The following is an 11,196-nucleotide window of genomic DNA, read 5'->3' on the forward strand; positions in this document are numbered from 1 at the left end:
TTCAGCATGCCGATCCTATTTCTTTCGATTTTTATAAGTCATATGTAATACGTTGCTTCTTTATATTTCTGTTATATTCTGATTATTTGGGGGAAATATGATCTTCTGAGGAGACTGACTTGAGACTCAGGAAATTTAGCCTCCCTGGTACTCCCACATACTCTCTTTATGCCTCCCTACGTTTATTTGGATAAACTCTGTAAAATGTTCTCATCACTAAAACAAGTTTTAGAAATAGTATTTCACTCTTTAGATTTATCATAAATCTTAATTTAAAAATGTAATGTTGCCCCTTCTCTAGTCTAGGTTTGGACTGAGGTTTAGGAATAAACATTTATCATGACTTACTTAGGAATAAACATTTATTATGACTTACGTACTTACTTATTTATTTATGGCTGCATTAGGTCTTCTTTGCTGCGCGTGGGCTTTCTTTAGTTGTGGCGAGTGGGGGCTACTCTTCGTTGTGGTGCACGGGCTTCTCATTGCAGTGGCTTCTCTTGTTGCGGAGCACGGGGTCTAGGCAAAAGGAATTCAGTAGTTGTGGCTCGTGGGCTCTAGAGCACAGGCTCAGTAGTTGTGGCGCACGGGCTTAGTTGCTCCAAAGCATGTGGGATTTTCCTGGACCAGGGCTCGAACCTGTATCCCCTGCATTGGCAGGTTGATTCTTAACCACTGAACCACCAGGGAAGTCCCCATGGTGCTATTTAATTTTTTATATCTTGTATTTCTTTGTCTGCATGTTTTGATCAGGTTTTTAGATGTTATACTTTCCTTATTGTAACCCCTTAGCATTTTTTTTTTTTTTTTTTTTTTGCGGTACGCGGGCCTCTCACTGTTGTGGCCTCTCCCGTTGCGGAGCACAGGCTTGGGACGCGCAGGCTCAGTGGCCATGGCTCACGGGCCCAGCTGCTCCGCGGCATGTGGGATCTTCCCGGACCGGGGCACGAACCTGTGTCCCCTGCATCGGCAGGCGGACTCTCAACCACTGCGCCACCAGGGAAGCCCCCCCTTAGCCTTTTTTTTTTCTTCTTTCTTGTATATTCTTAGCTTATTTTATTTTACCTTTGTTGCTACAGAACTTTCCCAAGGAGGCTGTATGAGCTCATTTCGATGGAATAGAGGTGGAGACTTCAAAGGCCGCAAGTGGGATACAGACCTGCCCACTGATTCTGCTGTAAGTCCCCAGTTTTATCAGTTTGACATTTTTGTTATTGGGTTTATTTTTCCATTATAAAAATGAATATTAAAAAGAACTTAGAGGGAATTCCCTGGCAGTCCAGTGGTTGGGACTCAGTGCTGGCTGTCACTGCCATGGGCCCGGGTTCAATCCCCGGTCAGGGAACTAAGATCCTGCAAGCCACACAGTGAGGCCAAAAAAGAAAATAGATAAATAAATGAATAAATAAATAAAAATGAAAATAAAATAAATGAAAAGAACTTAGAAACTAAGTAGAAATACAAAATTTTTGTACCAGCATCTTAACCCAACCACTGTTAATATTTTGGTATATTTTCTTCTTTTTTTTTCTTTACTTATATTGTGCTATTTTTAATGTTTTTATCGATACAGATATAATAATCCCATATGTAAAATTATGTCTCCTGCTTTTTTTCACTTTTCAGTGTTATTTGCACTATTACACACTGTCATTTAACTGTTCTCCTATATTGGACCTAAAAGTTTGGGAAACATGTAGTGGGGGAGGGATTTTTGTTTTTCTGTCTTAAATAATACTGCCAGGAGTAACATAATGCATGTTTCTTTCTTATTTAGGATTATGATTTTAAGAAAGATTCCTAGAATTAGATTTATGAAATCAAAGAGTATAAAGTTTTTGAGCATTTAAGAGTTTTTCAAAATTATGTTTGTTTTGTTTTTTATAGTGACTGTTATGTGTGAAAATGAAGTTTAAATGCTGATACTCAAATTCAGAATTGAATGTATGTGTATTTTATTTTGATTTTGCTGTTAATTACCTATATGGGTGTGAATGATCCCCTTAACAGAAAACTAGGAATGTCTTGCTCTAATCTTTTCATTTCATAGATTTCATCTTACAGATATAACCACTTGAAAACATTTTTGCTAATTCTTTGGAGAAAAACTTAAAAATTGGAGTCATGCGCTTCCCTGGTGGCGCAGTGGTTGAGAGTCCGCCTGCCGATGCAGGGGACACGGGTTCGTGCCCCGGTCCGGGAAGATCCCACATGCCGCGGAGCGGCTGGGCCCGTGAGCCATGGCCGCTGAGCCTGCGCGTCCAGAGCCTGTGCTCCGCAACGGGAGAGGCCACAACAGTGAGAGGCCCGCGTACCGCAAAAAAAAAAAAAAAAAATTGGAGTCATTATAAACATGTTTTAAAAGTACCACATACATACTTGATCGATTTTCATGCTGACTTTGAAAAATTGTTTCCTCGTCTTCAGATCATCATGCATGTGTTTTGCACCTACCTTGATTCCAGACTACCTCCACATCCTAAATACCCTGATGGAAAAACATTTACTTCTCAGCACTTTGTTCAGACACCAAATAAACCAGGTATAAACCACCTCTCCTAAAAGGATGAATTGAGCTTTTCACATGAAATACATCTAGTGGTTTGGTTTTGTTTTTTTAATGTAGCATATTTCCTTTACAGACGTGACAAATGAGAATGTTTTTTGCATTTATCAGAGTGCTATCAACCCTCCCCATTATGAGCTAATCTACCAGCGTCATTTCTACAGTCTTCCAAAGGTACTTCTAAATGTAGCAGTTGCTATTACTAATGTCATGGATGACTTGCTTTGTTAATATTTTTAAAATTAGATTCTCTTGTTTATGGAATAGGTAAACTTTTTAAATTAGGGAAAAAATGCTAGTTTTGTATCCCTTTTTTTAAAACTCTAAAAGTAATATGTGCTTAATTTGGAGAATTATGAAGAAAAGGAAGAAAAGTTCATTATTCCATTATTTACAGGAAGCTCTTGTTAACATTTGGTATAATTTTTTTGATAAATTTCATTTTGGTCTTTTTCTGTACTTATTTATGGGTTGAAATCATATTATTTATGTAGTTTTATATCCTTTTTAAAATTAATGTTATAATTTTCCATGCCTTTAAGAATCTTCGTTAAAACACTTTTTAATGGCTATTTTAAAACTTCACAATAAAATTATAACATAATTTATTTAACCACTCCCCTACAGTTAGATATTTTGGATGTTTCTAAGTCTTCATTATCATAAATACCTTTATGCATATAGCTGTCTGCATTTTGGGTAGTTTTTTAGCCTGAAGTCCAAAAATGTAATTCTAGGTTATAGAATATTTTCAAGGCTGTTAAAATATGTTATCAAAAAGATGATTGTACCAGTTTACACTTCTATCCAGGTATTTTACTTTTGATTACAAACATCAGTTCTGTTGATGACCTTTGCAGTTATTTTTGTTACCAGCATCTATACTAAGAAATTTTACATAGACTATAATCATAAATTGTATCCTTCACTTCATCAGATACCCGGAAGAGAATATTTCTTTTTTTTTTTTAAGTTTAATATTTCAACTTCGTAAGTGTAAATATTTTGGGCCATTCAAGTTCCATGCAAATCCTTTTTTTTTTTTTTTAAAGAAACACTGTCTTTAAAAATCATATATCCTAAGATTTTTTAGTAAAAACACTAAATCAGAATAAGCAGGTATAAGTTAATCAGTAAATTGAAAATCTAAATCAGGAGCTATTTCACAGACCAGAAATTACATATAATAGTTTGATTTTAGTGCTGGCAAAATGCTGCCTCATAGTCCCTTGTAGATAAAATAAATTTACATTTAATATGTTACTTACACTGTTAACATATATCATAATGTATTTTGAAGTGTGATTAAAGGTTTTTTAATTCCAACATTGTTGTTTATGCTGTTAATTTGGGGGATAGAGTATTTTTTGTGTGTAGGATACAGGGGTACCAGCTTCAGAATAGCTCCCATCCAGACCTTCATAAATGCTGCTTCCCGTGTATGGGAACTTCCCAATGTGTTTATTTCTGCTCATCTTTCAGGTCTCAACTTAAAAATTTCTCTCTCAGGGAGGCATTGCTTGCCTCACCACTCTGGGTTTAATGTATATGTTCCCATGGCACCCTACACCTTCTTCTTTCTCATAACATTCATCACACTTTATTGTAATTCTGAGTTTCCTGTCTGCCTTTCCTACTAGACCTTAAGCTCCTCAATTACATGGATCCTCTCTGTTTTATTCACCACAGTATTCCCACTTCCTAGCACAAAGTGGGCACTTTGTTTAATGAATGAATGAAAGGCTGAATTACATGGAATTCCGAGTTAGTAGAATATAAATTGATAGGATCGCATTTACCTATCAGGCTGAATGGTTTGGTTTCGTTAGGTTTAAATCTTGCTGTATTTTTTGTCTTTGTTCCAGGGCCGAAATAATATGTTTCATACATTATTAATGTTCCTCTACATCATAAAGACCAAAGAGTCAGGAATGCTTGGGTAAGTACTTATGCTTTAAAAATACAAGTACTTAACTTATATACTGTTTTCCTTATGTTCAGATGCTGCAGAAGGCAGCATCATATACTGAAGATTTGTGGACTGAACAGTAAGCGATATGGCTTCTAGTACTAGCTCAGCCCTGTCACTAACCAGCTCTGCCATCTTGAGCAAGTCCATTACAGTAATTCCTTGGATCCTCCATTTCCCCATTGATAAAAAGGCAATTTGACCACATCATTGGCTTTACAGCTGTGTCCCCCAGAGGAACAACCCTGATATATCAGGCTCTTGCCACTTTAAAATTTAAAAACAAAAACAAAACTGGAGTTCTATTTATTCAAGCTATCCCACTTCAGACACAAAGCCTTCTGCAAAATGTTTACACTTTCAGAGAGACTAAGTCAGCACCAGTTCCATAATATTGTTAATTGGGATGGAAAAATGGTCAGTTGAAATTGTTTACTTTGTTTATTCTAAATACTTAGTAATGAAGCTCACATACTGTTACAGTAAACTCAAAATTGCTGTCTTGTTATTTAGATGATTTGAAATTTTAGTCCTTCAAATAATATTTGTAGTAATTTGAAGTAAATGGACCTCAGCTAATGCTGGGTAAATCTGGTAATGCAAGGACTGGAAGTCTGAAAATCTGTGTTCTGGGTCCATCTCTGCCTGCACTGTGTAACCTGAGGTTAAAAAAATGTAAAGGGAAGGGCTGAATAGAAAACATCAGGGGTCTGTTCCAGTTTGGTATGCATGCTTCTTTTCAGTTTTATAGGTGCCCTGTTTTATACAGGTTCTGGAACTCCACTGTCCAATACAGCAGCCGCCAGCCACATGTGGCATTGAGCATTTGAAACATGATTAGTCCAAATTGAGATGGGCTGTCAGCGTAAACTACACAGACTAGAATTTGAAGACCTAGTACCAAAAAAGAAAAAGTAAAATATCTCTAATAATTTTGTATATTGATGACGTTGAAATAATGCGTTGGATTACTGAGTTAAAGAATATTTATGCTACCATGGCTCTTTTTTCTTTATTTTTTTAATTACAAAAATAATGCATGCTCAATATAGAAATATTTAAACAATATAGCAGTGTATAAACTAGACATTGAAAACTCCCCTCTGATCAACTCTCTCTTCTGATCAACCCTCCCTCGAGGTATCCATTGTGTTAACAGTTTCAGGTGTGCATTTTCAGACTCCTTTCTGGGGAAAGTTGATTTTTTTTTTAGTTTTCATTTTGTTTAAAAATATATTGTACCCAAACATATTACTCTGTGACCTGCCTTTTAATCTTATGGTATATCTTGGATATTCTTCTGTGTCAGTAAATACAGACTTTTTTCCTAAATTTTCTAGCAGTATTTAGAAAGATATACATGTATTAGAAAGATGGAATGTGCTATAAATATATTGTTTTGTAATTCTTAACAGTGTTTCTGGAAGACTATTTTGAAGTGAGGAATTAACTTAGAAGTATTTTAAATAAATAATGAATTTTTGGTTTTAATTGAAAATTTATCTTTTCTCGAAAAATCTAAATTGATACTTGATACATAAGTGATTTGTCATGACAGCATGAAGCTTGTGTTGAGTACCATATATGGTTTGTCATATACATAAAAATGTAAAATCTGTAAAAGTATTGGATTGGCCAAAAAGTTCATTTGGGTTTTCTGTAACATCTTAGTGGGGCAGTAATTTACACAGAGACCCAAAAGAATTGGTATAATATTTAAAGTGCTTATCTTCTCTGAATGAGGAACTTACATGTGGAAAATGAAACATTTTAGACTAAAACTAATCTGTGTTTTATTTATTTGGGATTTTTTTTTTTTAACCAAGGGAAAAGTCTTTGAAATTAACTTAAAATATGATTAATCTTTTTAATACATTTTGGAACAATCAAATGTTAAAAACTGCTGTCCTATACCTTAAAGGAAGGAAATTTCCTTTGCTTAAAGGAAATAAGCAAGTGGCTCAAGTATAGACCATTTGGAATCATGCCCATAACACAGCAGTTTAATACAAATCTATTATCAGTTCAATGCCACATATTTGTGCGGTAGTGGAATGAGATGAAAGTTTTACATCCAAAAGGGAAAAAAACCTAGACAGAATTGACTGCACAGTAATTTGTGTCCTGTTCAGTAAAAGACACCATAAATAAAGTTTAAAACTAAATGACAAACTGAGACAAAGACTTATAATTTCAACATTTAGAGCAAAGCCAAGTTGATATCCATCATGTATAAGGAGTATATACGTTAATTAGAAAAGAAAAATATAAGAAATGGTCAAAGACACGAGAGACTTTCATAGAAGAGTGTCGTGCAGATGGTTAATGAACATGAAAAGATGCTTAGTCTCATATACAATCAAGCCAGAATTAAAACATTTTTTCTATCAAATTGAAATTTATCATTTGCAGTGTTGGTGAGGGTATGGAGAAATGGGAAAATACAGTTGATGAAATGACCTTTTTTGAACAGGTAAAATTCTCTAAGAGGCCTAGCATCTCTAACTCCTCAATTTTTAAAAATTTAATTGACACTTTTACTTAAATCCTACTTGCTAAAATTGTCCTGTTTAACTCTATCTGTTGTAATAATTCTTGAGGTCCACTGAAAAATTAATTTTCAACACTCCATAAGTCCATTTATTCTAAATTTGGGTTTTAAGCACAGTTAAAGTAATTACTGTTTCTGGAATTCACCTGATAAACCATGTGTAACATAACTTATTTCAGAAAAGCACTAAATGTTAATTAAACATGTACCCCTTGTAAAGACTCCTATTTTAGTTATTTGAAAAAAGACCTTAAATGCTGGGCAATCAACTCCACTAAAACTTTTTTTTTTCTCTTTATAGGAGAGTTAATCTTGGTCTATCCGGTGTGAATATTTTGTGGATTTTTGGCGAGTAGTGGGTCATTTAATTCCAAACTTTTGGACTTCATTTGACTGAATCAGAAGTTGAATCTAAGTATCTCTGAGTCACTGCCTCTTCTGAAATAAGATACATATGTGTATGTTACAGACTTTCATAACAGCTAATTTATGAAACTTCTTTGTAAAAGTATGCCCTATATCTTCTACACCAAGAAACATTACTTTATCATTTCAGAAAAAAACTGCAATCCTTCAGATTTTTGTTGGCCAAAACAGTGCAGTTCCCCCTTGAGTCCTTCTTCACTGTAACCCCCCCAAATAAGAATCATCTGCCTGATTCCTCCCCACAAAAATTGTTTTTTCAGTTGAGTTATTTAGTATAAATAATTTTTTTAAAAAAGCAAATTGCTTATTTTTTTTAGTGTTTATATTACCCCAGTGTTCAACAAATTAGCCCAAGGCCCATATTTAAAGAAATGAGATAAACTTTAAAGTAATAGTTCATATGCATTTAAAAAATATTATTGGAAGAGGTTTGACGGTATTGTTTAAAAAGTCAACTCTTGATGAAGTTCACAGTCTTGAACATGGTTTGAAAGATGCTGCCTGATCTTCCTTCTGCCCCCCTTGCCCCTGCCTCCACTCCAGTCTTGCCTTGCCCCTCTCCTTCCATGCCCCAGCCACACTGGCCCTCTCTCAGCTCTCATCCCAGGGCCTCCGTGCACTCCCGCTGCCTGAGACACTCCAGCCCCACTCTAGCCAACCCTCCTCAGCACCCTTCTAGGCTCTGCCTAAATGTTGCTTTCCCAAAGAAGCTCTCCCTTCCCCCCACTCCTTCCATTCCCACCTCCCGCAGATCCCCTGACTGTTTTCTCTCTTGGTACCTTTCACCTTTGCTTCATATCACCGACCATGGTTTGAAATCACATAGGCACGTGCATTTCTTTATATGTCTCTCTAAACCTGTGCTGTTCAATACAGCAACACCTGAGGCTGTTAAGCACTTGAAACACGCCTAGTCCAAATTGCGATGCGCCGTAAGTGTAAAATCACACCGGTTTCAAAGACTTGATAGGAATAAGAGACTGTAAACTAAGAAATAAACAACTATAAAAATAAAAAGTCAACTCTTGGGTTAAATTTAGCTGATAGAATTAAACTATTAGGTCTTAGTTAAGAGGCTGAAGACATCAAGAAAACAATTGCCTTGGTTTTAATAACTCAGTTTCACTGTTCCATAATATTGTATTGAATTCCCTTTAAAATCATATGATATCTGTTTAAATTTTTTAGATATGTTCAAAATATCTGGAAAGTATGAAATAACCAAGTTTGTAAGTTTTGCTTGACTCTCCATCTTTATTATCTTACATGTATATGTAGTATATCTAAGGCTAGTTAGCAATTGCATGCATTTTTTGGGTTGACATGTTACTAGAGACTGCTTTACCTGGAAACAACTAAAACTAGTATTTTCTCAATAACTCCGTGTCATTATTACATATGCAGCTCATTTTGTGTAATTTGTAAATCTTGTTCCTGTTTTTTAAAAGTCAGATGTCCAAAGGAAAGGAAGTTTCTATCTTTTAACTGCTTTTGATGTATGTTAAATTTGTTTGTTATGATAAAATACCAATTAAACATGTTAAATATAAGAACATGTAAAAATCGAAGTCTCCTGTTTCAGAAGCTGGTGTGTCTACTTCACAATTACAAAGAATAAAAAATGATGTGTCATTTCTTATATTAAAAAAAGTTTATGTGTCAGAAATGCAATATACAGTAAATATTTCACGTAAAAAGACTAGGGGTACACATTAAAAAGAAAAGATACTTTGTTTGCATACTAAGGGTGGTGTGGGTTACTATACTCTGGGTGGCTTTCATTTATTAACTTGTCTTCACAAATGTTTGAGCCAGCATATACTTACTATAGCTTTTATTAAAAATACTTTGATGAATTAGTTTGAATTCATACTTCAGGAAGACAGTGCACTGCAAACATGGTAAATTTTTTGGTCCTTGTGTTAAAATTAGTAAATATTTCTCACAAGTTTTTATTTTCTTTGCTTGACTCATCCTTGTGGGATCAAATCCACTAATCTTCTAGATTATGTTCACTGTATCACTTATTCTTTTTTTCTCTATGAATATCAGCCTTTTCTTCAGCCAGATTTGTTTAGAGGCATGTTTATAATTTGGTTCCTACTATAACATAAAAATGCTGTGTTGCTAGACTTTCTCAGATATACACTTTAAACTGATATTTAGTGGTGAAGACATGCAGCATGTAGGTGGCACTTCTAAACTCAGCTTTGTGATTATAAATCCTTTGAATGCGGGCATTCCTCGAAGGTCATGCTTTGGTCCTTTGTCTCACTGCTTATGCTTTTCCTTAGAGATCTCATTCATTCTGTGACTTCATTTATCACCTCTGCATTTGATTCCCAGGTTCATCACCAACCATACTGTCTCTCCTGAGCTCTAGTGTTAAATTTCCTGTGACCTGTCAGACATTTCCACTTGGATATCATGCACATTCTCCATGTGTGGAACTGAATTCACATCTGCTGAAACAGCTCCCTCTCTAACATCCCTTTTTCTGTTCATTGTACTACCAGTCGCCCACATTCAAAACTGTGCTGTCATCTTGACTCCTTGAGCTCCCTGGGTCCCCAATCCAATCAGGCAGCAATCTCATCCATTCTTTCTTAACAATGTCTCTTGCAGCTGTCCCTTTCCATTTCTGCTGCCACTATGCTCATTTACACCCTTATCAGCTCACACAGGACTACTACAACAGCCTAATTAATCTCACAGCTTCCTAATTGTTGCCATGCTTCCAGATTTTCCAATTCATCCTGCACACTCTTGAAATCTTCCTAAAACACTTGTTTGATCATTTCATTCTCCTGATAAATTCCTTGGCCTGACATTTAAAACCCTTCATAATCTGGCCCCAAGCTAGCCTTATCCACCTGGATCCTTGGCTTCAGCCATTGTAGGCTGCTCCTTGCTGGGCTGTCTGCATGTATCTCCTGCCCATCCTGATCACTCCCTGGGGATGTCCCCTCCCCCTCTACAGTCTACCCTTCCCTTGAGACTTTGCTCTAATTAAACCCGCTATTTTTTGGAGCTGATCCTGACCACTGCAGCTGGCAGTCATTTCTCCCCCCAGGGTGATTAGATCTGTGCCCCTTTTTTGGCACTCAGCCACCATATGAATGAATTCAGAAGTGACTTTTAGTCTCTAAGGATGGGTACTCATAGCCTGTCTCATCCTCATGAAAGACCTGAGTTTTTTACTAGTCTGAGCTGTGCTACTGTTCAGGAAGACTTTGATGATGGCTAAAGCTACCTTTTGGGAAAGGCTTGAGTTCTCGTCAAAGGACACCTTTTGAGCAGCCAGGCGCACTGACTTTCCTTTTGTGTCTAGGCCTAAGGAGGAGGAAACATTCCCAGGCCTGAAGAGCTGCAGCAGGGACATTGCCTAAAACGTGTAGGCATTAGGAAAATACACAACCAATTCCCGGTACTCTTGGGGGTCTTCCTTAGTGACCTGAGGTGAGGCCGTTAAACTTACCAGCAGCACATTGTCCCAGATCTTGCAGGGTCCACTGTGAGGGGCCAGGAGAGGCTAGCTGGCCCACCCTTCCGTCCAGGTGGCTTCAGCGACAGCACTCCCCTGCTTGTAGGTAGGGCCAACAATACCTGAGGATAAGCAACAGAGGGCTGGAATCTCTGGCAAGAAGGCCTTGGGGAAGGATCCTTGCGGGGGTGGGAGGGGCG

General features: G+C 36.6%; 1 protein-coding gene across 2 annotated transcripts in view; it reads left to right on the plus strand.

The window, feature by feature from the left end:
* The window catches only part of TMEM209 (transmembrane protein 209), a 28,796-nt gene extending 19,731 nt beyond the window's left edge, over positions 1-9,065 (plus strand). Inside the window, exons 11-15 of one of the 2 annotated variants that reach the window (XM_060156675.1) lie at positions 1,080-1,177; positions 2,428-2,542; positions 2,643-2,740; positions 4,432-4,505; positions 7,388-9,065. In XM_060156675.1, coding sequence (XP_060012658.1) covers positions 1,080-1,177; positions 2,428-2,542; positions 2,643-2,740; positions 4,432-4,505; positions 7,388-7,442 — 440 coding nt within the window. In that variant the 3' untranslated portion in view covers positions 7,443-9,065. Of the gene's footprint in view, positions 1-1,079; positions 1,178-2,050; positions 2,543-2,642; positions 2,741-4,431; positions 4,506-7,387 lie in introns of those variants that run through there. The other variant, XR_009541917.1, reaches the window with a different exon arrangement.
* The last annotated feature ends 2,131 nt before the right edge of the window (positions 9,066-11,196 follow it).

This window comes from Lagenorhynchus albirostris, chromosome 8 (genome assembly GCF_949774975.1).
Source record: "Lagenorhynchus albirostris chromosome 8, mLagAlb1.1, whole genome shotgun sequence".
In the NCBI taxonomy this organism is placed as follows: domain Eukaryota; kingdom Metazoa; phylum Chordata; class Mammalia; order Artiodactyla; family Delphinidae; genus Lagenorhynchus; species Lagenorhynchus albirostris.